Here is a 27,912-nt window from a genome sequence, read left to right on the forward strand (position 1 = left end):
AACCTTGGCAAACATTTTATTAGCACTCGCTATCATATTCCCAGGCTGTACAAGTCCTCAGAACACTGTGCCCACACTAGAGCCACTGAATGGAGCACTCCAATCCTCGGTCTTCTATCTGGTTTCAAGACCCTGAGGCTCTGACAGACGCGGGCTTGCTGCAGCTCACCCTGCATGGACCTTGACGCTCGCTCCTCTTCGTCATGCAGGCAGCTGACACTCATTGTCACTTTGCACTTGACATTAAACCAGAACGGAGAAATACTTAACATCAGGTGACCAAAAGGGAAGTGAGACTTTTGTATTTCAAAGGTAGTCCATTCCAGTTCTCTCCAGACAGGGGCTAGACGGACTATCTTCAGGATGAGCATATAGACTCCCACTGTCGGAATATTCGAAACACTTTTCTTGATTTTTCTGAGAGACTCTATAGGGTAGAAAAGGTCATTATTAGGAACATATTCTTTTTTTTTAAAAAAAAAAGATTTTATTTATTTATTTACCAGAGACAGAGATAGGGAGAGAGAGAATGGGCACACCAAGGCCTCTAGCCATTGTAAACAAACTCTAGATGCAAGTGCCACCATGTGCATCTGGCTTATGTGGTACCTGGAGAATCAAACCTGGGTCCTTAGGTTTCACAGGTATGCACCTTAACCACTAAGCCATCTCTCCAGCCTGGAACATATTCTTTTTTAAAAACATTTTATTTGAGCTGGAGAGATGGCTTAGCAGTTAAGTGCTTGCCTGTGAAGCCTAAGGACCCCGGTTCGAGGCTTGATTCCCCAGGACCCATGTTAGCCAGATGCACAAGGGGGTGTACACGTCTGGAGTTCATCTGCAGTGGCTGGAGGCCCTGGCATGCCCATTCTCTCTCTCTCTCTCTCAAATAAATAAATAAAAATTAAAAAAGCCAAAAAACATTTTATTTATTTATTTGGGAAAGAGAATGGGTACACCAGGCCCACTAGCCACTGCAAACAAACTCCAGACACATTGCCCCCTTGTGCATCTGACTTATGTGGGTATAGGGGAGTTGAACCTGGGTCCTTAGGCTTTGCAGGCAAGTGTCTTAACCACTAAGCCATCTCTCCAGCCCAAGGAATATACTTTTATACAAACAAAAAAATCAAAGCCAGGTGTGGTACATGCCTTTAATCCCAGCACTTGGGATTAAAGGCACTTGAGGGGCAAAGTAGAAGGACCACCATGAGTTCGAGGCCACCCTGAGACTACATAGTGAATTCCAGGTCAGCCTGGGCTAGAGTGAGACCCTACCTCGAACCTCAACCCCCTCAAAAAAAAAAAAAAAAATTCAGTAATAGCTTTATGGCTGCCTTGGTCTATAACTTTCTCCCACAGTGATCTAGATGTGTCTGGGATTAACATCTCATTTTGTATTATGCTAGACCTAGTGATCAGTGAAAGCCAAAGTCAAGATGCGATGCCCGTGTTCTACTGTCAGCCTGCCGCTAACACACTGGGCTTCCAGAGCCTGCCTCGTGTCCTCCAAGTATTGTGTCTGCACTGATCCCTGTATGTGATGATGCAACTTCTGACATCGCTAGTGAAGCCTGGTTTGCACTGTTGTCATCCACGGTGCTTAAGTGGCCCTGGTTTATTGGTTCTTATGGACAAGGATTCATATTTACGTGGTATCTAGCCTAGGAAATAAAGTTGAATGACCCACAAGACCTTGGCTTCCTCAGCTTTGTGTTTTAGCCAGCACAACTAAAAATAGAAGGCTCTCAGTTCACTTGATCTCACCTACACAGTGCCTTGAGACTCTGAGACGGTATCACTGGGAGACAAAGCACCTCGTCAGACAGCAGAAGCCCTCACGAGAGGAACAGATACTCCACACAGCAAGGGTCTCAGAGGCTAGCTAGAAGATGACCCATGAAGTTGCTTTCAGTTTCTAATGTAAGACGGCATTTCCACTGCATTCTTAGGTTCTTTCTGGATTTGCAATAAAATAAAGTTCCAAGCTGGGCTTGGTGGTGCACGCCTTTAATCCCAGCACTCGGGAGGCAGAGGTAGGAGGATCAATGTGAGTTCAAGGCCAGCCTGAGACTACATAGTGAATTTCAGGTTAGCCTAGGCTACAGTGAGACCCTACCTCAAACAACCAAAATAAATAAAATTAAATTTCCAGGCTGAGCATGGTGGCACACGCCTTCAATCCCAATACTTAGTAGCCAAGGTAGGAGGATCTCTGTGAGTTTGAGGCCACTCTGAGACTACATAGTAAATTCCAGGTCAGCCTGGGCTAGAGTGAGACCCTACTTCAAAACACCTAAATGAAAGAATGCATAAAGTCCCAAGAAGGAAGTACTGTGCTTAGATGCAGAGAAGTGAGGGACATTTACTTGCTTTCCCAACAGAGCTGAAATTAAATTTAAACAAAAAGTATAAACTTAATGTCAAGCATGGTGGCAGAAGCCTTAATCCCAGGCAGAGTTAGGAGGATCACAATGAGTTCGAGACTACCCTGAGACTGCATAGGGAATTCCAGGTCAGCCTGGGCTACATTGAAACCCTACCTTGAAAAAGGATAAACTTTCAGCCAGGCGTGGTGGCACACATCTTTAATCTCAGAACTTGGGAGGCAGAGGTTGGAGGATCGCTGTGAGTTTGAAGCCACCCTGAGACTACATAGTGAGTTCCAGGTCAGGTTAGCCTGGACTGTAGTGAAACCCTACCTAAAAAAGAAGGAAAAAAAAGTATATAAACTGTTTTCTGAGCCAGGCATGGTGGCTCATGCCTATAAACCTACCATTTGGAAGGTTACAAAAGGATCACCATGAGTTCAAGGTCAGTAAGAGCTATGGACTGAATTGAATTCCAGCTTAGCCTGTGTCAGAGTGAGATCCTGCCTCAAACAAGGGCAAAAAATAAAAATAAAAACAGAAGAGGAACTAGTTGGAACGAAGAGGTTCAGTGGAATGGGAGAGAAGGGACAAAAGAAGGTAATGAGACTTGGGAGGCAGAGGTAAGAGGATCACTGTAAGTTCAAAGCCACCCTGAGACTACATAGTGAATTCCAGGTCAGCCTGGACTAGAGTGAGACCCTGCCTCAAAAAACAAAACAAACAAACAAAAGAAAAACTTAAGAAAATAAAAACTGATCCTTTTATTGGTTCATAAGCGTGATGATTGGGTGCTCACGCTCTTGCGTGACGTGTGCCTCCCACTGAACCTTGTTACGCTCTGGCACATAACCCGTCTGACGTGAAAAAAAAAAAAAAAAGAAAAGAACTGCTGACACATTATTTCTTGAGAAAATTTGTGTACGGCTTAATATTTTCAGTTTGAGTGATTGGTCAAATATTTTTCTTGATGCAGCTCTAGAGACTCCCAAATCTTTTTGTTTTGTGAGATAGCTTCCTTCATAGCCCAGGCTGGCCTCCAACTTGTCAACCTGCTTTAGCATTATGTGTTGGCATTAAGGGTATGCACCACCATGCCTAATGTAAATCTGATTTTTTTTTTCCAAGGTAGGATCTCATTGCCTCTGCTTCCTGAGTGCTGGGTATGTACCACCACACCCGGCTCTTTTTTTGAGACAGGGTCAAGCTGACCTGGAATCTACTTTACAGTCCAGACTGGCCTCAAGTTCATAGTGATCCTTCTACCTCACCTTCCTCAGTGCTGGGATTAAAGATGTGAGCCAATATGCCTAGCTTAAACATTTTTCAAAAGGAAAAAAAAAAAAAAAAAAAAGATTCTGCTTTGGAGGAGGAAGTGCCACACACCTTTGATCCCAGCACTTGGGAGGCTAGGGTAGGAGGATCACTGTGAGTTCAAGGCCAGCCTAAGACTAATTCCAGGTCACCCTGGGCTACAGCAAGACCTTACCCTGAAGAAAAAAAAAAGGGTGTGTGTGTACCTGGAGAGATGGCTTGGTGGTTAAGGAGCTTGCCAGAGAAGACTAAGGACCCAGATTTGATTCCCTAGGACCATATAAGCCAGATATGCAAGGTGGAGCATGTGTGGAGTTCGTTTGCAGTGGCTGGGGGCCCTGGTGTGCCCAATCTCTCTCTCTTTCAAATAAATAAATAAATGAATATATATATATACATATATATATGTAAAAAATGAATAAATAATAAATAATAAATATATATAAAATAGAACCTTTTCCTGCAATGTTGGAATTCCTTTACAGATTAAATATTTACTAAGGGCACTGATGTACACTGCTGTCTTCAGTATCGTATGGCGCCCTCTGGTGGAATTCTGTGACCTTAAACAGTATGGATGTGGAATGCTGGCTGGCGAGTACTATTTTTCTTTGGTCTTGGAGGGTGCAGAGGTCAGAAACTGTTATATTCATACCAGGCTAAAGGCAACTGCGGCATTGAGCCTGCTGAGGAGAGCACACTCCATTCTTGTGAGTCCTTTATGTTAAGCCCACCACGTTATCTTACTTTCTCAGTTGTTCCAGCTTTGTATTTATCCACATTTTCAAAACAGCAGTCATGACTGTGACGCTAATGGTGGTCCAGCACACATGCCTGGGTTGTGGAAAAGTAAAGTAACATGCCCAACATGGGAAATAAAATCGTTTGATATCAGTGTATGGAGCTCCAAACTGCTAAGTTAACTGGCCAGACTCCAGACACAAGGCCAGCAGCTGATGAAGGAAGTGACTGCTCTGCAACACAAAGCTCAGCAGCTGCCCATCTGTCTATTTCTGGATCTCTTTCCCACTTCGAGTCATTTTACTTGAGAGAACAAAGATCTATCAGAATATGATGGAGTGCCTATGTGAAACTCAACTGAACCACTCACATGCTTTTCTCTTGGAACCAGAAGAAGTCTAATGACTTAGGAAGCTAAAGGCAGGCAGGGTACAAACTACAGGACCAGCCCCTGCTGCTCACCCCAAAACCAGAGAGCGCTACACACATGCAGATGAAGGGTAAACCTCACCATGGAATCTGCCTCAGCGGGTGGGTTAGACTGCTTATGGGCCAACAGGATGGTCAGCACTGCCTTCCAGCCTGGCTCTGCTGGGGTGCTGGCATCGAGCTCAGTTCCTCCATTCTCCCTGATTTCTTTGCCGAGTGTGATATTCACCCAAGGGCACCAATCTCTATGCTGAGAAGTTGGATCAAAGAAGCTCCGGGAAGAGTTGTCCTAAAGGGAGGAGGAGGAGAGATTCTGTTAATGAGAGGTGTAGGTCTTTTTGGGGAGACAATGTACTTGGTCATCAAGCTTAGAGTCTCACAACTGCCTACACTTCCAGTTTTCATATTTTTATCTACATTTTTAGAGGCTTTAAAAAAATATTTTATTGGGCTGGAGAGATGGCTTAAGCAGCTAGGGCATTTGCCTGAGAAGCCTAAGGACCCAGGTTTGATTCTCCAGAACCCACATAAAGCAGATGCACATGGTGGACACACACATCTGGAGTTTTCTTGCAGTTGCTAGAGGCCCTGGCATGCCCATTCACCGCTCCCATCATAAATAAATAAGTGAAAAAAATTTAAATATTGTATTTAGCCAGGTGTGGTGGTGCACATCTTTACTCCTAGCACTCAGGAAGCAGAGGTAGGAAAGTCACCATGAGTTCAAGGTAACCCTGAGACTACATAGTGAATTCCTGATCACCTTGGGCTAGAGTGAGACCCTACCTCAAAAAAAAAAAAAAAAAAAAAAAAGTAGACTCACTGAGCTGCTGGAAGAGCAGAGGCGAGCTCGTTTGGCTTTCCGGAGAGGGCTCGAGGGTACATCTGGGCCAGCAGAATCTCCTGTTCCCATGCTGCGGGTTACTGGGCGGCTCCTGGTAGTGGGGCTGGCTGCTTCTGGGTCAGGCCGGTCAACAGGACTGGAAGAATCCCAGCTACGAGTTCGAGAGACAATGGGACCCGGGCTCTTTTCAGCCTGAAGGAAAGGGAAACAATGGATGTATATGAATAATATTAATGACTTTTAGTCTATGTGCTTCTGGAAGCATGTGAAGGCTAGTGTTTTAGTTTATTTTTATTTTTAAAAATATTTCAGCCAGGCATGGTGGCACACACCTTTAATCCCAGCACTTGGGAGGCAGAGATAGGAGAATTGTTGTGAGTTCAAGGTCACCGTGAGACTACATAGTGAATTCCAGGTCAGCCTGAACTAGAATGAGATACTACCTCAAAAAAAATTTAAAAAAAATATATATTTTTTTGTAAATCTATTTTTAGCTCTCTCAAGAACCTCCACGCTGATTTCCACAATGGCTGGACCAGATTGCATTCCCACCATCAGTGTAGAAGGGTTCCCCTTTTACCACATCCTCGCCAGCATTTATGGTCATTTGTTTCCATGATGGTAGCCAATCTGACAGGAGTGAGATGGAATATCAAAGTAGTTTTTTTTTAATTTTTATTAGCATTTTCCATGATTATAAAAAAAATCCCATGGTAATTCCCTCCCTCCCTCCCTCCTCCCACACTTTCCCCTTTGAAATTCCAAGTAAAGAGAGAAAGTGGGAATAGGCACCCAGGACCTCTTGTCATTGCAACAAATTCCAGATGCATGTACCATTTTACGCATCTGGCTTTATATGGGCACTGTGACTAGAACCTGGGCCTGTAGGTTTTGCAAGCAAGCACCTTTAACTGCTAAGCCAGCTCTCCAGCCCCATATTTTATAGTTTAAATTATATAGTTTTCTGAAGTGCTTATATAACTAAACTCTTCAAAAATATTGTATTTTAAGGCAAGTGTGGTGGTACAAGCCTTTAATTCCAGCATCAGGGAGGCCAACGTAGGATGATTGCTTTGAATTCAAGGCCAACCTAAGACCACATAGTGGATTCCAGGTCAGCCTGGGCTATAGTGAGAGGCTATTTTGAAAAAGTAAAAAAGGGCTGGAAAGATGGCTCAGTGGTTAAGACACTTGCCTGCAAATCTTAAGGACCTGAGTTCAATTCCTCAGTACCCACATAAAACCAGATGCACAAGTTGACACATGTGTCAGGAGTTTTTTGTAGTGGCTAGAGGCTTTGGACACCATTCTCTAGTTGTCTCTTTCTCTCACAAATAAATAATTTAAAAAACAAAACAAAAAAGGAATTGGGCCAATGAAGCAGGACACCTGAGGTTCTGCCAAAGGTTAAGCCCATGGGGTCCCTCAAGGACACATGCACACACACACAAGCACAAACCCACACACAAACACAGAGGGAAAAATGCTAACTTCAAACAAGTACTAATATAATACCTGCTCTGAGCCTGGGGAAAACGTGGCGTCCTGGCTCCTGGTCATCATCCTCCGCGGAGATTCAGGCACCAGAGGGAAGCGCTCAGGCCGGCCCTCAGCTCCTGGGATGGCGGAGCCAATCAGGCCAAAGGAAGTGTCCAAGTCAACCATGTTAGACTCCATCTGCTGGAAGCCCCACAGACCAACTTTCCTCATACACTGTGAACATGCTATCAGGGGAAGATGCATGGGTTCCAGAGAACTAGGAAGGAATGGAAAAGAGTGGGTGTTTCCAAAGGTGACTTTTCATGTGACTGAGTATAATGATTGATGTTTTATGTCTACAATGGTCCAGTGGATGGCTAACCACATCCTCTCAGAGCCTGACCCCACCATCGTAATCTCCCACATATTTCCTATGGAAAACTCTACAGACTTTGGTGTGCTCTTGATGGCAATAGTATCTGAAATATGTCTTACAAATTTCTTGTTTTTTTTCTTTTTCTTTGTCATAAACTTCTCTTATTGGTAAAACCCTTTCCTTAAACTACTAAAGACTATTCAGGCCGGGCGTGGTAGTGCACGCCTTTAGTCCCAGCACTTGGGAGGCAAAGGTAGGAGGATCACCATGACTACAGAGTGAATTCCAAGTCAGCCTGGGCTAGAGCGAGACCCTACCTCAGAAACACAAAAAACAAAATAGTAACAAAAAAAAGACTATTTATTCAGTTATTTAATTGGTTTGTTTTGAGATAGGATCTCACTCTGTAACCTTGAACTCATGGTAATCTTCCCAAATGCTCCCCCATACTCAACAATAAGAAAGCATTACTTTTTTAAAGATTTATTTTCATTCATTCATTTATTAGAGATGGAGAGAGGAAGAGAGAGAGAGATAGAGAGAGTGGGCATACCAGAGCCTCTAGTCAGTACAAACAAACTCCAGACATGTACCACCGTGTAGAGCTGGCTTACATGGGACCTGGAGAATCAAAACTAGGTCCTTAGGCTTTGCAGGCAAGCACCTTAACTAAGCATCTCTCCAGCCCAAAAAAGCATATTTAAAGTAAATCAGGGGGCTGGAAAGAAAGCTCAGGGACCCCACAAGTATTTTTTAAAATATCTTAGTTATTTATGAGAGAGAAAGAGACAGATATAGAGAGAATGGGCACACCAGGGCCTCTAGCCACTGCAAATGAACTCCAGACACATGTGCCACCTTGTGCATCTGGCTTGCGTGGGAATCAAACCTGGGTCCTTTGGCTTTGGAGGCAAGCACCTTAACTGCTAAGCCATCCCTCCAGCCCGAGACCTTCACTGTCTATGGAAACACAAGTTCCAGCTGGTAGTATAAAAAGCAAAGTTCAGGTACAGACTCCATGAACTGCCAAATACTTATTCTGGCTTTGGTACTAAATCTTATTGTTCTCTCCCCTAATTTTCTCTTTGTGTGTGGTTTTTTTTCTCTCTCTTTGAGGAAGGATCACCTCTGTAGCCCAGGCTGGCCTTGAACTCAGTGACCCTTCTACTTCAGCCTCCCAATTCTCTTTGTTTTCACACATGTGATTTCCAGATAGTATTAGCACCTGAAATATATGGGTATATGCTTTTGTCATAGCTGTGTCTCCAGGCAAAATGTGACAACTAACCTACATGCCCAGCCACACAGAGAAAGAACGCAGGCTGTGACGTGCACTTGGATGTCTGAGCCCAATTTGCTTGTAGTTTTTCTCTCATTACTTTGCTGATCAACTTCTTCTTCAAGCAGGTGTAGCAGAACACTGATCTTGTCTTCCGTCAAGCACTACAAAGGAACCAATGTAAAAACAAAACAAAACAAAAAAGCCTCAAGTATGAAAACTTATTCAAATGATAGACCTAGATGGTACAAGGTAAAAATCAGGAGAAACTGGCAAATATGAAGACGACATCTTCACAAAGAAGGCTTATTTTTACTCTAGGGCAGGGCTGGAGTGTCACCTATCAGCCTTCGGAATCGCCCTGACCAGCTGACTAAGAAAGGGAGCAGTTTTCCCAGTGAGGGAGAAATAAGAGAAAGACAGCCTTTTATCGGAAGGCAGCCAGGGACAAAGGATCAAGGTGCCACCTTGCCTGCCCACACAATTGGTATGAGCAAGAACCCTCAACGGGAGCTTCCTGCTTCTTCTTCAGCTCAGCATGCCTGGGAGAGCTGCTAGCCCTCCTGAGTGAGCCCTCGGAGTCCACAAATCAATCAGGTTTCGCCTTAAACAGCTGGGCCTGATAAAAAGGCTCACCCTAATTGGAGATCTGATCCATAAAGGAGCCTAACCACATGTGAAAACTCTCTTCTTCCTGTGGCTTCAGGTCAACACCAACGTGTGACTCCCACCCCCATTCCTGGCTTGGCTGGGAAAGGGGGAAAGTTCCTTCTGCCTGGGCATTCTACTTGCGTTCTCCACGTGTCTTATTTTGGGGTGCTTTCTCACATGTATGATATTTCTTTGATTTCACAGTCCTTCACTGTTTCTTTTCTTTCTCTTTTTAAATATTTATTTATTTGACAGAAAGAGCGAGGCTCCAGCCACTGCAAATGAACCCCAGACACGTGACCCCTTGTGCATCTAATGTGGGTTCTGGGAAATCGAACCTGGGTCCTTTGGATACATAGGCAAGTGCCTTAACCACTAAGCCATCCCTCCAGCCCTTCTTGTCTCCATACATGGGTGTATGTGCTTCCTCCAGAGCCCCAGAAATTTCTCTGTGATGGAGATTTTCTCTATCTCCTCTCTCCAGCCAAGTAAGGAGAATTCTCCTCTGGCTTGAGTCTGTTAGCTAGGCTCCATATTAGATCTTAATTCCCCCTACAATAACCTTATAATTTATAATTTACCCTGCTTGGAATCCACTTTTTTTTGTTGTTGTTTGGTTTGGTTTTTCGAGGTATGGTCACACTCTAGCCCAGGCTGACCTGGAATTCACTATGGAATCTCCTACCTCTGCCTCCCAAGTGCTGGGATTAAAGGCATGCACCACCATGCCCGATCATTTTTTTTTTTTAATTTCTCTTTCTTTTCTTTTCTTTTTTTTTTTTTAATTGACTTTTCAAGGTAGGGTCTCACTCTAGCCCAGGTTGACCTGGAATTCACTCTGCATTCTCAGGGTGGCCTCAAACTCACAGTGATTCTCCTACCTCTGCCTCCTGGGTAGTGGGATTAAAAGGCGTGTGCCACCACACCTGGCTTTTTTTTTTTTTTTTTCTTTTCTTAAGGTAGGATATCACTCTAGCCCAGGCTGGCCTGGAATTCATGGTGATTCTCCTACCTCTACCTCCTGAGTTCTGAGATTAAAGGTGCGTGCTACTACACTTGGCCACTTTCAACATTGCTGTTCAATAAGAGAAGAGATGGCTCAGCAGTTAAGGTGCTTGCCTGTAATGCCTAATGACTGGGGTTCAATTCCCCAGTACACAAGTAAAGCCAGATGCACTAAATGGTGTGTGCATCTGGAGTTTGCTTGCAGAGGCTAAAGGCCTGGCACATCCATTCTCTCTATCTTCTTGCAAGTAAATAAATATTTTTATAAGTTTCAAGTAATAAATCAAGATAAAAATTTGAAGATATCTACCTATCTAAAGATGAGATATAGCTTAATCTTCCAAAGAAAGCTTATTTATGTATGAAGACATTTCATTTATATGTTACTTATTTATTTTGTTTTTTTAAGGTAGAGTCTCACTCTAGCCCAGGCTGACCTGGAATTTACTGTGTAGTATCAGGGTGGCCTCGAACTTATTGGTGCTGCTCCTACCTCAGCCTCCCAAGTGCTGGGATTAAAGGCGTGTGCCACCACGCCCAGCCGGAAGATATTTCCTATCTAATCAGTTCAACAGAACTCATCAAAAGTTCCTTCCTGGTAGAAACTGCAAATGTTAGATGAGAGACAAGTAGTTCTCTTCATGTCTGCATCCACTGGTCATTCAAAGAAAAGCTTCTGGACATGAGGGCGATCTGGCTGCGACAACTGTCACCCCACTGATCGCCAGGGTTGATTCGGCTGATCTGGCTGGCTAGGCAAGGGTCCCCTTCCTCCCTCACCTCTCCATGTGTGTCCCTGCCAAAGCTGCGCTCCCCTGCTAGAACCTCCAGAAGAACTTCAGTACAAATTCTAGTGACAAATGGAGGCCACTATAACCAGGCCAAGAAAAACTCACCATAGTTTTCAAGTCTTCTGGCCTCAGGGAAGGAAGTTGCAGGTCCAAGTGACAAAGGCTTTGAAAGCGGTCTAGGAATTCACTAACAAGAACAGCAGGCTCATCCAATGGCAACATCCCAAATCGATCTGTGCAAAAGAGTAACTGGAAGATTATATTGGTATATTGCTGCTAATCCCAGCACTTAGGAGGTAGAGGTAGGAGGATCACCATGAACCAAGGCCAGCCTGAGACTACATAGTGAATTCCAGGCCAGCTTGGGTTAGAGTGAGACCCTCCCTCAAACAACCAAAAAATAAAATAGAGAAATGCGAAATGTATAATTGATGATATTGAGAAACTGCTGGTTTTGGTTTTTTTTTTTTCCCTCTCTTTTTTGGTTTTTAAGGGTAAGGTTTCACTCTACTCCAGGATGACCTGGAATTCACTACGTAGTCTCAGGGTGGCCTTGAATTCACAGTGATCCTCCTACCTCTGTCTCCTGAATGCTGGGATTAAAGGCATGTGCCACCACACCCAGCTGAGAAATTACTATTTTTAATAGGGCTATGATGATGCCATTGTGATCATGTGTTAAAAAAAACAAGGCAAGGGTTGGAGATATGGCTTAGCTATTAAGGTGTTTGCCTGCAAAGCCAAAGGACCCAGGTTTGGTTCCCCAGGACCCATGTAAGCCAGATACACAAGGTGGCACATGCATCTGGAGTTCGTTTGAAGTGGCTGGAGGCCCTGGCTCACCCATTCTCTCTATGCCCCTCTCTATCTCTCTCTCAAATAAATAAATAAATAAATAAATAAATAAATAAATAAATACAAAGCAAGCTCACCAAACTTTCCAGTAAGCACTTGTTTATTTATTTATTTATTTTTTGTTTTTTTTGAGGTAGGGTCTCAAGCCCAGGCTGACCTGGAATTCACTATGGAGTCTCAGGGTGGCCTCGAACTCACAGTGATTCTCCTACCTCTGCCTCCCAAGTGCTGGGATTAAAGGCGTGCGCCACCACGCCCAGCTCCAGTAAGCACTTGTAATGTTCACAACCATATATTAATGCTACCCTCTCTTTTGGTTAGAGAAGCTTCTCTTTGTTTGTAGTGGCAAGGGGCCCTAGTGTGTCCATACTCAATCTCAATATCTCTCTCCTCATCTTTCTCTAATAAATTTTAAAAAGGCTGAGATGGAGAGATGGCTTAGTGGTTAAGGCACTTCCTTGGGAAGTCAAAGGATCTAGGTTCGATTCTCTAGGACCCATGTAAGCCAGATGCACAAGGTGGCATATGCATCTGGAGTTTGTGTACAGTGGCTGAAGGTCCTGGCATGCCCATTCTCTCTGTCTCACTCACTATCTCCTATCTCTTTCTCTCAAATAAATGCCTTTTTTAAAAAAGACTTATTAAATAAATATTTTTTTAAAGTGCTGGAGAAATGGCTTAGTGGTTAAGGCCTTTGCCTGCAAAGTCAAAGGGCCCCAGTTCAATTCTTGAGGACCCACATAAGGCAGATGCACAAGGGGGGCGCCTGCATCTGTCATTTGCAGTGGCTAGAGGCCCTGGCGCGCCCGTTCTGTACCCACCCCGACTGCCTCTTTCTCTCTCTCTCTTTTTTTTTGGTCACTGCAAATTGTTTATTAAAACACAAAGCAATGGACAGTGAAAAACATCCTGATTTTTTACTTTTTGGTGGGAGTGGGGTGGGGCATGGGAGGGGTAGGGATAGATGGAGACCGCCTGGCAGTAAAGATGGCTCTATCCACCCCTACTGCTTCCCTGGCCAGCCAGGCACAAAGCCACTCAAGTCCATCTCACTGTGCTGCTGTAATGCATGTTGTGGCTACAGACAAGGTTGGTGTGGCCTCTACAGGGAGAGAATGAATGGGAGACCAGAGTAAGAGCTACAGGGCTACTAAGAACTTGACACTTTTCTCCAATACTTGATACCACACAAAGCAGCCAGGCTTAATTTGGAGGAGATCGGTTTCCTGACAAGCCCGATTGGACCAATAATGACTGAAGAGACTGCCCTGATCTCAGAATGGGCAGCTGGTTCTAGCCTAAGAATTTCATGGAAAGGTAATGGAACTAATCCAGGGTCAAATTTCTTTTCATTCCCTGGATCATGACACACCAGGGAATCTTTCTCTCTTAAATGAGCAAATGAAATATGTTTTTAAATTAAAAAGGCTTATAAAAATCTAGTAAGTGGGGCTAGAGAGATGGCTTAGCAGTTAAGCGCTTGCCTGTGAAGCCTAAGGACCCCGGTTCGAGGCTCGGTTCCCCAGGACCCACGTTAGCCAGATGCACAAGGAAGTGCACACGTCTGGAGTTCGTTTTCAGTGGCTGGAGGCCCTGGCGCCCCCATTCTCTCTGTCTCTCTATCTGCTCTCTCTCTCTCTCTCTCTCTGTGTCCGTAGCTTTCAAATAAATAAATAAAAATAAACAAAATTTTAAAAAAATCTAGCAAGTGTTTATATAAGATAAATGGGGATCTGGCTCAGCACTTAAAGACACTTGCTTGCAAAGCCTAATGGCCTGGGTTTGATTCCCCAGTACCCACATAAAAGCAGATACACAAAGTGGTGCATGCACATGGAGCTTATTTTAAAATTTTTTTTAAAATTTTTATTTGGGGGGGTTCTTTCTTTTCTTGGGGGATCTCGAAGTAGGGTCTCACTCTAGCCCAGGCTCACCAGGAATTCACTATGTAGCCTCAGGGTGGCCTCAAACTCACAGCTATCCTCCTACCTCTGCCTCCTGAGTACTGGGATTAAAGGCATATGCCACCACACCCAGCAAGAGTTTATTTATTCATTTATTTTTTTTTTGTTTTTGATTTTTCAAGGTAAGGTCTCCCTCTAGCTCAGACTGACCTGGAATTCACTATGTACTCTTAGGCTGGCCTCAACTCACAGCAATCCTCCTACCTCTGCCTCCCAGGTGCTAGGATTAAAGGTGTATGCCACCACACCTGGCAAGAGGTTTTGGTTTTTTTTTCATTTTTGGTTTTTTGAGGTAAGGTCTCACTCTAGCCCAGGCTGACCTGGAATTCACTCTGGATTCTCGGGGTGGCCTACAACTCACGGTGATCTTCCTACCTCTACCTCCTGAGTGTTGGGATTAAAGGTGTGTACCACCATGCCCAGCTTCATCTGGAGTTTATTTGCAGCAGCAAGAGGCCCTGGAGTGCCTGTTCTCCTTCCCTCACCCTCTCGAATAAATAAAAATATATTTATTTATTTATTTGAGAGTGACAGAGAAAGAGGCAGAGAGAGAGAGAAAATGGATGCACCAGGGCCTCCAACCACTGCAAATGAACTCCAGACATGTGCGCCCCCTTGTGCATCTGGCTAATGTGGGTCCTGGGGAATTGAGCCTTGAACCAGGATCCTTAGGCTTCACAGGCAAGCACTTAACTGCTAAGCCACCTCTCCAGTCCAATAAAAATATTTTTTTAAATTGGGGGCTGGAGAGGTTTAGCCAGTAAAGCACTTGCCCCACAAATGTGGGGACCACAGTTTGGATTCCTAGTTATACACAAAATGTGTGGCAGTGTGCCTGTAATCTCATCACTGACGAGGCAGAGACAGGTGGATTCCCCTGGACAGATAGACTAGCTGACTTGGTGAGCTCTGGATTCCATGAGAGGCCCTGTCTCAATAAATAAGGAAAAGGACAATTGAGGAAGACACCCAATGTCAACTTCTAGCTTCTATATGTATGTGCTTGTCATACTTACACACATGCAAAAAGAGCCGGGCATGGCGGCGCACGCCTTTAATCCCAGCACTTGGGAGGCAGAGGTAGGAGGATTGCCATGAATTCGAGGTCACCCTGAGACTACAGAGTGAATTCCAGGTCAGCCTGGGCTAGAGTGAGACCCATCTCGAAAACTGAACAAAAAAGGCACCACATGCTGGGCTGGAGAGATGGCTTAGTAGTTAAGCGCTTGCCTGTGAAGCCTAAGGGCCCCGGTTCGAGGCTCGACTCACCAGGATCCACGTTAGCCAGATGCACAAGGGGGCGCATGCATCTGGAGTTCGTTTGCAGTGGCTGGAGGCCCTGGCATGCCCATTCACTCTCCCTCTCTCTATCTGCCTCTTTCTGTCCCTCTCTGTCTCTCTCAGATAAATAAAACAAAAATAACAAAATAAAATTAAAAAAAAAAAGGCACCACATGCAAAAAAAAAAGAAGCAAAGAACAGAGTCTGCTACAATCTATGTTGGGCTTTAGGTATCTATAACATTAACTACAAATATTTGTATGGTTGTTGAAAATGAATCAAGCTCAAAAAGTCTGGATAGGAATGTATATAATATGCTTATCAAACTGCCCAGTAAGCACTTCTCTTAATATTCATACCCATATATTAATGCTAATCTCACTTTTGGTAGAGAATCTTCTCTTTTCAATGGCAGTGACCTTGGGATGACTCAGAAGGCATCATAGTGCTGGGAAGAAGTGACAGGAGTGCTCAGCACTGCAATATCTCTATCACACCTTCCAAGGCTCAGGGTCCATTGCAGAAGAGGTGGCAGAAAGAATGTAAGAGCCAAAGGAAGGGTAGGACTCCTTACAACGTGCTCCTCCAGACACAAAATGACCTGGATATCCATGACCTCACAGTGCCTGACACTACCTACACAAGACCATCACAATAGGAGGAAAAGATGATGACATCAAAATAAAAGACTGATTGAGAGGGGGAGGGGATATGATGGAAAATGGAGTTTCAAAGGGGAAAGTGGGGAGAGGGAGGGTATTACCATGGGATATTGTTTACAATCATGAAAGTTGTTAATAAAAATAAATACATTAATTTTTAAAGTCTGGATAGGAATTCAGGGTTCTCTGAGGAAGGTGAAGCAGTGAATGAGGTCTAGAAAGCAAAGCACGGAGTCGAACTGGAAGCAGACACCGACAGAACCTTGGGCAGACCTACAGTTGTGGACGGAATGCATTGACAGTGGTAGACTTAAATCCGCACAAGACTCAGATGTGTCATACCGAAAAGGGAAAAACTAGACCAAAGGTAGGACATTCCTGTTAAATGGTCACTTTCATTTTAATGATTTTTTTTTTCCCCAAGGTAGGATCTCACTCTAGCCCAGGCTGACCTGGAACTCTCTGTAGTCTCAGGGTGGCCTCAAACTCATAGTGATCCACCCAAATGCTGGGATTAAGGGCATGCATCACCACGCCCAGCCATTTTAATGGTTTTATCAGAGACAGACAGTGTTCCACGCTTGCTTCCAATTGTTTTGTTTGATCTAGTCATCAGTGACCCTGAAATCACCTTTAGTTTGCCTACCGAAATTACAAATTACTACACTGAGCCATAGTGGAGAAATAATATAAATGAACAGTGTTGCTATAAAACCAAGAGTCTCAAGAATTCTGTACCTGGACTTGGTGAGATTCCCCACCAGAGGGCTCTGCTGTTCAATCTATTTACTGAACAAAGTGCCTGTGTGACCAGTTGGCACTACATTTTGGGCTCTGTTATTTAGCAGGACCCTTATTTAGGGTTCTATGTAGACATCAGGAGTTCCGGATTAAGACTGTGTCCTGCCTCCCTCCCAGTCTCTTATAAAAATAAATAAAAGCATTTGTTCACAGGGCTAGAGACCCTGGTGTGCTCCTTTTCTAACTCTCATAAATAACAATTAAAAAAATTTGCCAGGCGTGGTGGCGCACGCCTTTAATCCCAGCACTCGGGAGGCAGAGGTAGGAGGATCACCGTGAGTTCAAGGCCACCCTGAGATGACAGAGTGAATTCCAGGTCAGCCTGGACCAGAGTGAGACCCTACCTCGAAAAACCAAAAAAAAAAAAAAAAAAAAAAAAAAATTTTAAGTGGTTTGGAGAAGCTGGGCATGGTGGCGCACTCAGGAGGCATAGGTAAGAGGATGAGGATCAATTGCTGTGAGCTCGAGGCCACCCCTCTGAGACTACAGAGTGAATTCCAGGTCAGTCTACTCTAGACTGAAACCCTATTAAAAAAATAAAAAAAATAAAAAAAAAAAACACGGCTGGAGAGATGGGTTAAGGCACTTGCCAGTGAAGCCTAATGACACAGGTTTGATTCCCCAGTACCCACATAAAGCAGGACGTACAAGGTGGTGTATGCGTCTGGAGTGTGTCTGCAGTGGTTAGAGCCCTGGCATGCTCTCTCTCTCCCTCCAACCCTTCCCGTCTCTCAAATAATTAATAAATATATATGTGTGTGTGTGTGTGCACACGCGTGCACACGTGCATGTGTGTTTTTGAGGTAGGGTTTTGCTCTAGCCCAGGCTGACCTGGAATTCACTATGTACTCTCAGGGTGGCCTCAAACTCACAGTGATTCTTCTACCTCTGCCTCACAAGTGCTGGGACTAAAGGTGTATGCCACCAAGCCCAGCACCCAAATTTTTTTTTTCTTTTCAAATTTTTTTATTAACAATTTCCATGATTGTAAACAATATCCCATGGTAATGCCCTTCCTCCCCCCACTTTCCCCTTTGAAACTCCATCCATTATATCTCCTCCCCATCTCAATCAGTCTCTCTTTTATTTTGATGTTATGATCTTTTCCTCCTATTATGATAGTCTTGTGTAGGTAGTGTCAGGCACTGTGAGGTCATGGATATCCAGGACATTTTGTGTCTAGGGGGAGCACGTTGTAAGGAGCCCTACCCTTCCTTTGGCTCTTACATTCTTTCCACCACCTCTTCCGCAATGGACCCTGAGCCTTGGAAGGTATGATGAGGATATTGCAGTGCTGAGCACTCCTCTGTCACTTCTTTCCAGCACCATTATCCTAAAAAAACATTTTTTTTTTCAAGGTAGGGTCTCACTCTAGCCCAGGCTGACCTGGAATTAACTCTATATTCTCAGAGTGGCCTCGAACTCACAGCAATCCTACTTCTGCCTCCCGAGTGCTGGGATTGAAGGCGTGTACCACCATGCCCAGCTTTTTCAAAATATGTATTTTTTAAATATTAAAGAAAAAAAGATTGTGTTTTACCATGGTCCATATTATAGAGTGGAAACAGGAGCTTGGAATTGGCCTCTCCTAACTCCTGGCTGAAGCAACATTAGGTTGTGAAGATGTGACAAAATTCTTACTTCAAGCTGGGCATGGTGGCACACACCTTTAATCACAGCACTCCCGGGGCAGAGGTAGGAGGACTACTGTGAGTTCAAGGCCACCCTTTCACCCTTTCACTGTGACCACACAGTGAAATCTAGGTCAGCCTGAGCTAGAGTGAGACCTTATCTCGAAAAACATAAATTAAAAAAAAAGAAATTTCAAAACCTATGCTTTCAGAAAGAAATGGCAATAGTATAGATGCAATGACCCTGGGCTAGAGGCAGCGCAAGCATGAAGCCCAGGCCTCAGGCTCCACCCCAGCTAAATGACAGGGGAGCTCAGCAGCCTAGTGGTGAGCCCAGCACTCAGGCGGTGGAGAAGGGGACCCCTGTGGCGAGCTGGCTAGCGAGATTAGTCGAATCTGCGGGTTCAAGTGAGAGACCCTGCCTCGGTAAATCAAGTGGAAAGCAACCAAGGAAGACACTTGATGTCACAGTCAGCTTTGCGCTGCTGCCAGAAATCACCTGACCAAGAGCAGCTTGTGGAGGAAAGGGTTTATTGTGGCTTACAGACTCCATGATGCCAGAGAAAACCGATGGCATGAGCAGAGTGTGGACATCACCTCCTGGTCCACATCAGGTAGACAACAGCAGCAACAGAGTGTGCCAAACACTGGCAGGAGGAGGCTGGCTGTAACACCTGCAGGCCCGCCCCAACAATACACTCCCTCCAGGAGGCTTTAATTCCCAAACTGCCACCAGCTAGGGACCTAGCATTCGGAACACATAAGTGTATGGGGAACACCTGAATCAACCCACCACATATGACATCAACATTTCACCTCTGTATTATGCATGCACACCCACACATAGGAGCACCTACACACGCACAAAAGAAACAGTGACCCAAGAGAAATAGTAAATGGTAACCCACAAAACCACATACCTGGAGACGGGCTGTCTGGCCAAAAGCAGAACTTCTCATGGGCAGTACACAAGGACTTCCTCAGCTCAGCACATCGTTCCTTATCTGCAATCCACAGAGGTGACAACGTCATATACACTACACAGATTTGAAATTCAAAAAGTTTGTAAGAAAACAAACACAACTGCATGTAAAAATAACTAAGACGGACTGCAGAGGTTGCTCAGTGGTTACAGGTGCTTGCTAACAAAGCCTGTGGCCAGGGTTCAATTCCCCAGCATCCACATAAAGACAAATGCATAAAGTGGTGCATTTGCAGTGGCAAGAAGCCCTGGTGGGCCCATTCGCTCTCTCCTTGCAAAAAATAAAATAAAATAATAAAAATTAAAAAGCACAATGAAAAATACCGAAAGCCAGGAATGGTGGTACACAACTTTAATCTGAGCACTTGGGAGGCCAAGGTAGGTGGATCGTGGTGAATATGAAGCCAGCCTGAGACTATATAGTGAACTTCAGTTCAGCCTGGGATATAGCAAGACCCTACTTTGGAAAAAAAAAAAAAAGATTAAAGATAACTTAAAAATATATAGCCAGGTATGGTGGTGCACGTCTTTAACCCCAGCATTTGGGAGCAGAGGTAGGAGGACCATAGTGATTTTGAGGCCAACTTGGGACTACAGAGTGCCAGGTTGGCCTGGGCTACAGTAAGACCTTACCTTTAAAAAACAACAGAGCCAGGCAAGGTGACACATTCCTTTAACCAGCACTCAGGAGGCAGAGGTGGGAGGATCACCGTGACTTCAAGGCCACCCTGAGACTACATAGTGAGTTCTAGGTCAGCCTGAACTACAGTAAGACCCTACCTCGAAAAAAACCAAAAATACATAAATAAAATGGTGTAGGAGATGGGGAGATGGCTCAGCAATTAAAGTCACTTGCTTGCAAAGCCTGCCCGCCAAGTTTCAATCCCTCAGTAACCACATAAAGCCATGCATCTGGAGTTCTTGCAGTGGTAAGAAGCCCTGGCATGTTCATACTCACTTTCTCTCTGCTCACAAATACATATATACATATATACATACATATATGTGTATGCATGTGTGTATAAAATTTTTTTTTCTTCAAAGTAGGGTCTTGGCTGAGTTTGAGGCCACCACTACATAGTGAATTCCAGGTCAGCCAGGGCTACAGTGAGACCCTACCTCAAAAAGAAAAGGAAAAGAATGACTGGAGCTAATAATGAGGGTGAAGACCTCCTTGCAGTTAACAATACAGCATGTTCTGCTTAAACAGAAGCACTGAATTCAGAGCCTTGTGCAGGCTAGGCGCGAGTGTGCCACCCTGAACGACATGCTCCAACACCACGTACTTCATACTTACACTTGTCGAAGTCGAAAGCTGGCTGCAGACTGGCACAGAGGAGAGCTTGGCAGCTGGAGCACTTGAGCATGTCACACTCAACCGTGACCCAGCCATACTGTGCACAGACAAGTGGAGACAGTTCAGGGGGCTTCCCTGCCCACTTCAAAGAGTATTCATGTTAAGAAAAACCATATTGTAAGGATATGAAAGAGGAACAAAATTAAAACTTGAATTTTAAAAAAAGTAAAAGTAGCCGGGCGTGGTGGCGCACGCCTTTAATCCCAGCATTCGGGAGGCAGAGGTAGGAGGATCCCCATGAGTTCGAGGCCACCCTGAGACTACATAGTTAATTCCAGGTCAGCCTGAGCAAGACTGAGACCCTACCTGGGGGGGGGGGGGGGACACACTTTAATTCATTCATTCTTATTTTTTTTTCTTTTTTTGGCTTTTCAAGGTAGGGGTGCGCCCTAGCCCATGCTGCCCTAGAATTCACTATGTAGCCTAAGGGTGGCCTGGAACTCTCCATCCTACTGTCTCCTTAGTGAGTGCTAGGACTAAAGGTGTGTACCACCATGCCGGCCTGCAGCTCATTCTGTCTATAACTTTTTGAATTTAAATTTACTCATTTATTTGCAAACAGAGACATAGAAAGGAAAGAGACAAGACAGAATGGGTGCACCAGGGCCTCTAGCTGCTGCAAAGCAACATCAGATTCATACGCCACCTTGTACATCTGACTTACGTGGGCACTGGGAAAGCAAAACTGGGTTCTGAGGCTTCACAGGCAGGTATCTTAACTGCAAAGCCATCAAAGCCATCTCTCCAGCCCAGTTTATCTTTCTTCCTTTTCTTTTCTTTTTTTTTTTTGGTTTTTCAAGGTAGGGTCTCACACCAGCTCAGGCTGACATGGAATTCACTATGGAGTCTCAGGGTGCCCTTGAACACATGGAACTCTACCTACCTACCTCCGCTTCCCAAGTGCTGGGATTAAAGGCATGCACCACCACGCCTGGCAAGCAAACACACACATACACACACACACACACACACACACACACACACACACACACACACACACACATTTTTAGAATGAGACAGGGAAAGAGAATTGTTTGGCCAGGGTCTCAGCCACTGCAATCAAACGGCAGACACTTGCGCCATCTAGTGGGCATGTGTGACCTTGTGCTTGCCTCGCCTTTGTGCTTCTGGTTTACATGGGATATGGAGAGTCAAACATGGGTCCATACACTTCACAGGCAAGTACCTTAACTGCTAAGCCATCTCTCCAGTTCTTAAATATATTACTTATTCTTTTATTTGAGAAAGTGGCAGGTAGAGAGAGAATGGGCAGGCCAGAGCCTCTAGCCACTGCAAATGAACTCCAGACTCATGGTCCACCTCATGTATCTGGCTTATATGGGTCCTGGGATCTGAACCTGGATCCTTTGGCTTTACAGACAAGCACCTTAACCACTAAGCCATCTCTCCAGCCCATCAAGACTATTTTTAAAGTGAGACATGTTTCCTAGGATGAAGATGCTCTCTGTATTTTAGGACTCAAACCTTTACAGGACTCCTGTTGTTCTAGCTCTTTAGGAAGCTGAGGCAGGAAGACTGCATGAACAGACACTACCCTTGATCTTAGCCACAAAGCCAAGAAATGACAGGAAGACTGAGCCAAGTGAGGACAGGACTACCCTGGACACCATAGCAAGAACCTATCTCCAAAAAACAGTATAGAAGCCACTCACTTGCATTTAATCTGAAAAATAGGAACTTGAAAGCACTAGAGAAAACTCTAGGATGTGCCTCAGCAATAAGAGACAAAGTTAAAAAGCTGCCGGGCGTGGTGGCACACAGCTTTAACCCCAGCACTTACAAGGCAGAGGTAGGAGGACTGCCTTGAGTTCAAGGCCACCCTGAGACTATGTAGTGAACTCCAGGTCAGCCTGGGCTACAGAGCAACACTGCCTCAAAAAGAAAAAATTAAAATTTTCTACCATTTACTTAGGCTTTTCATTACTTTTAAATATTTCATTTTTATTTATCTATGAGAGAAAGAATGGGTACACCAGGGCCTCCAGCCACTGCAAATGAACTCCAGATGCATGCATTGATTTGTGCATCTGGCTTATGTGGGTTCTAGGGAGTTGAACCTGGGTCCTTAGGTTTTGCAGGCAAGCATCTTAATCACTAAGCCATCTCTCCAGCACTGTCTAGGCTTTTCGGTTGTACTATATCTACCTTACTTTCCAAATAAAGGTGACAAAATTAATAATCCTTATTGTCAATTTTTTTTATAGGGACTGGAGTGATGGCTTAGTGGTTAAGGTGTTTGCCTGCAAAGCTTAAGGACCTAGGTTCAATTCTTCAGTACCCACATAAGCCAGATGCACAGGTAGTACATGAATCTGGACTTCATTTGCAATGCCTAGAAGTCTGGGTGCATCCTTTCTCTTTTCAAATAAATATTTTTTTTTAATTTTTTTTGTTTATTTTTATTTATTTATTTGACAGTGACAGACAGACAAAGAGGGAGAGAGAGAGAGAGAATGGGCGCACCAGGGCCTCCAGCCACTGCAAACGAACTCCAGATGTGTGCAGCCCCTTGTGCATCTGGCTAACGTGGGTCCTGGGGAATCAAGCTTCAAACCGGGGTCCTTAGACTTCACAGGCAAGCGCTTAACCTCTAAGCCATCTCTCCAGCCCATAAATAAGTATTTTAAAAAACCTTTTTTTAATATTTATTTATTTGAGAGGGGGTAAGGAGTGCTGCATAGCAAGTTCCAGGCCCTACCATAAAACAAAATAAGGAAAAGCTGGGCATGGTGGCACATGCCTTTAATCTCAGTACTCGAGAGGCTGGATTGCTGTGACTTCAAGGCCACCATGAAATTACATAGTGAATTCCAGGTCAGCCTGGGCTAAAGACAGACCCTACATTGAATAACCAGAAAAACAAAAAAGGTGGCTGGAGAGATGGCTTAACAGTTAAGGATTTGCCTGCAAAGCCAAAGGAAGCAAGTTCAATTCCCCAGAACCCATGTAAACCAGATGCACAAGGTGGTGCATGTGCCTGGAGTTCATGTGTAGTGGCTGGAGGTGCTGGTGTATCCATTCTCTCCCCCTCTTTCTATATGCCTTCCCCTCAAATAAATAAATAATAAATCAATTAAAAAATTTTAAAAGAAAATAAGGCCTGGAGAGATGTCTCAGTGGTTAAAGATGTTTGCTTATAAAGCCTGATTACCCAGATTAGATTCCCCAGTAGTCATGTGAAGCCATATGCACAAAGTGGCACATGTGTCCGGATTTTGTGTACAGCAACAAGAAGCCCTGCCATGCCCAACTCTGTCTCTTTCTCTCAAGGAAATTAATTGGAAACAAGATAAAACAAAGCCAAATGAATAAATAAATAAAATGACAGCCAGGTGTGGTGGCACATGCCTTAAATCCAGCATTCAGGAGGCAGGATCACCATGAGTGGAAGGCCACCCAGAGACCACAGAGTGAATTCCAAGTCAGCCTGGGCTAGAGTGAGACCCTACCTCAAAAAACCAAATAAATAAATGAAATGAAACAAATATAAATTAAAAACAAAAGAGAATAATTTCAAGTGACCTTTTGGAGGAAAGCATATTATGATCCTAGTTTTCATCTTAACATTCTTACCAGCCAGGCATGGTGACACAAGCCTTTAATCTCAGCACTCGGGAGGCAGAGGTAGGAGAATCGCCTTGAGTTCAAAGCCACCCTGAGACTCCATAGTGAATCCCAAGTCAGCTGGGATTAGAGTGAGACCCTATCTTGAAAAAGCAAAAAAAAATAAAATAAAAATTCTTACCATGGTTGAGGCTTTTTTTAAAAAGATCAGAGTGTCAGGCATGGTGGCACACAACTTTAATCCCAGCACTCAGGAGGCAGAGGTAGGAGTATCGCCATGAGCTGGGAGTCACCCTGAGACTACAGAGTGAGTTCCAGGTCAGCCTGGGCTACAGTGAGACCCTTCCTCAAAAACTCAAAAAACCATTTAAAAAAAAGATAGTGAGCCGGGTGTGGTGGCGCACACCTTTAATCCCAGCACCTGGGAGGCAGAAGTAGGAGGATTGCCATGAGAACAGAGTTAATTCCAGGTCAGCCTGAACAAGAGTGAGACCCTACTTCGAAAAAACAAAAAAAAAAGATAGTGAAGCGGGCATGGTGGCACGCCTTTAATCCCAGCACTAGGAAGGCAGAGGTAGGAGGATCACCATGAATTCGAAGCCACCCTGAGACTACATGGTGAATTCCAGGTCAGCTTGAGCTTGAGTGAGACCCTACCTCACTAAAAAAAGCAAAAAAAGAAAAGAAAGGAAGTGAAGAAAGAGAGTGAGAGAGAAATGATTAGAGTAAATGCATAATACCCCAAAGGAAGACAACCCTAGGAACAGGCAAAACTGCCGAAATGAATTGAAAAAGGATATGGAAAATGTTTCTACTCGGTTAAAAAAGGCTTCTTTGCTTGTAGACTCCAATGGAGGTTCTTCTGCTTGAGGTGACCCATTAGCTGACTGGAATGTGGAAGTTGTGTCCTTCCTGGAACACAGAGAACCTGTCAGTCACCTGTTCCTGACACCACTCTACTTCAACATCACATCATATCGCCAATTATACCACAACCGGATTTTTTAAGGTTCCTAAAGATTATTTCAGTCAAGTCATTCCTTTAATAGTTCCAATAGTTTTATAAATCTTACTAAGCCCCTAAATTCTTCACAATCTAGCAGTCACAATTATTTTACAGTTCAGCCAAACTAAGATTCAGGACTTCAAATATTCATTATACAGCCGGGCGTGGTAGTGCACGCCTTTAATCCCAGCACTCAGGAGGCAGAGGTAAGAGGACTGCTGTGAGTTTGAGGCCACCCTGAGACTACATGGTTAATTCCAGATCAGCCTGGACCAGACTGAGACCCTACCTCGAAAAACCAGAAGAAAAAATCATTATACAATTTAAACCACTTCAGAAATTTAATTTTTCTTTCTTCTTTTTCTTTTCTCCCTGCCCTACCCCCGCCCCCACCAAGATAGGGTCTTGCTCTGGCCCAGGCTGACCTGGAATTCACTCTGTAGTCTCAGCGTGGCCTCAAACTCATGAAGATCCTCCTACCTCTGCCTCCCCAATGCTAGGATTAAAGGTATGCACAACCACACCTGGTTTTCTTTTTCTTATCATTGTCTTCTATTTTGCCCCCACCCCACCCCAGGTAGGGTCTCACTCGGGCCCATGCTGATCTGACACTCACACTGTAGTCTCAGGAAGCCCTCAAACTCACAGGGATGCTCCTACCTGTGTCTCCTGAGTACAGGGATTAAAGGCACTATACGACCATGCCCAGCTAATTAATTTTTATTTGTATTTCTTAATTTTTTTTTTTTTGAGGCAAGCCCAACCGACTGGCCTTTTTGTTCGTTTGTTTGTTTATGAAAGTGAGAGAGAGAACTGGGGCGCCAGGGCCTCCAGCTGCTGCAACTGAACTCCATGCTTCACCTTGTGTGCATGTACAACCTGTGTGCTTGCATCACTTGTGTGTCTGGCTTATGTGGGACCTGGAGTGTGGAACATGGGTCCTTAGGCTTCACAGGCAAGCGCCTTATCAGCTAAGCCATCTCCACAGCCCTCAAGTTTTTTTTTTTTAATTTTTATTTATTTCTTTGAGAGAGAGAGAGAATGGGGCATCTGGCTTACATGGGTCCTGGAGAATCAAACCGGGATCCTTTGGCTTTTCAGGCAAATGCCTTAACCAGCCTGGAGCTAAAGAGTACCAGACCAGCCTGGGCTAGAGTGAGATCCTACCTCGAAAAAACAAACAAACAAACAAAAAATCAGTAACTTAGTCGAGCGTGGTGGCGCACGCCTTTAATCCCTGCACTCGGGAGGCAGAGGTAGGAGGACCACTATGAGTTCGAGGCCACCCTGAGACTACATAGTGAATTCCAGATCAGCATGAGCTAGAGTAAGACCTTATCTCGGGGGACAAAAAAAAAAAAAAAAAAAAAAAGCAAAGCAAAAACAACAAAAACCCCACAATTTAAAACCTATGACTTATGAACATTGCAAAAAAGATTGCTGTAAAGTAGGACAGTCAGAAGCCGAACATAGTAGCATGCCTTTAAGGGGAGCACCCTGCCAATCAGAGTAACTCCGTCCTTCAGGTCCCAGGAAGAATTCATCCCTACGGATCAAGTCGCTGACCACTGTGCACGCCCTGTGTCCCGCGCCGCCCGCCCTAGCTCCAGGCCAGTGTGGTCCAAAGCCCTCTCCAATCATCCACCGCCAGATCCAGAACTGACTGGAAAACTCACGCTTCTGCGCCTCCCTCCTCCGGGGCAATTCCCTCATCTATCAACTGCCGGACTTTCTGGGGGGTCCCCTCTGGGGAACGCATGACTGTACCCCAATTTTTTTCAACACCGGCGGAAAACGGTTGCTCTTCGCTGGGCGCCGCCATGTTGGTCCGTGGCGGAATTGCTTCCCCACAGGCTTGCAGGCTCCGGAACTTCCGTTCTGGCCGGCAGCCTCTTTCAGTACGCCTCAGGCCGGGGCGGGAAAAAAAATCGAACCGAAGGTTCCACCCATTCCTGACCATCTAATATTTTAGAACAAGGGTTTAAGAATGCCTATAGTAGCCCACTGAGTCCGCATCGCTATGGCCGCCCGTGATGGCCTGACCTCCTCCAGAGAGGGGCAACCCACGGCCAGACGCCGATGTCCATCTCGGACCGGCCGGAAGGTTGATAGCTGTAGGACTAGGTGTTGCAGCTTCAGCGTTTGCAGGTCGCTGTGCATTTCAGACCTGGAAACCTATAGAACAAGTAATACCAGAAGCAGCGAGAAAGATTTCATCTCCTAGCCTTTCATCCTACTATAAAGGAGGTTTCAAACAGAAAGTGAATAGGCGAGAAGCTAGTCTTACCTTAAGTGTAAGCCCACCTGCTGCCAAGGCCAAGATTCGAACAGCCCAAGGGAGAATTATGATTTTGAATCGTCCAGACAAAGGAGGCTTTCCTTACTTAGCAACCAAAATGAATGAAGCCAAAGACTTACTGGAGGCAACCACCAAGCATTAATGGATGCTCAAGGACCACATGGAAGGGGAAAACAAAAAGAAAGAAAGAAAGAAAAGATAAAAAGAAAAA

At 44.7% G+C, this 27,912-nt stretch overlaps 1 protein-coding gene and 1 non-coding gene across 2 annotated transcripts; one reads left to right on the plus strand and one right to left on the minus strand.

Annotated features, from left to right (window-relative positions):
- Positions 1-27,257, minus strand: Zc3hc1 (zinc finger C3HC-type containing 1). Its single transcript, XM_045160361.1, has 10 exons — positions 27,079-27,257; positions 25,197-25,308; positions 20,752-20,902; positions 19,393-19,476; positions 11,384-11,511; positions 8,841-8,995; positions 7,213-7,453; positions 5,677-5,889; positions 4,936-5,142; positions 1-427 (listed from the first exon to the last, which is right to left on the minus strand). The coding sequence occupies exons 1-10, from the start codon at positions 27,222-27,224 to the stop codon at positions 359-361; spliced, it is 1,506 nt and encodes a 501-aa protein (XP_045016296.1). The 5' UTR covers positions 27,225-27,257; the 3' UTR covers positions 1-358.
- LOC123464306 lies at positions 3,128-3,232 on the plus strand. Its single transcript, XR_006639532.1, has one exon. It is a non-coding gene; the product is annotated as a small nucleolar RNA U13 (small nucleolar RNA).
- Positions 27,258-27,912: the final 655 nt, after the last annotated feature.

The sequence above is a fragment of the Jaculus jaculus genome, chromosome 10 (assembly GCF_020740685.1).
Source record: "Jaculus jaculus isolate mJacJac1 chromosome 10, mJacJac1.mat.Y.cur, whole genome shotgun sequence".
Taxonomy (NCBI): domain Eukaryota; kingdom Metazoa; phylum Chordata; class Mammalia; order Rodentia; family Dipodidae; genus Jaculus; species Jaculus jaculus.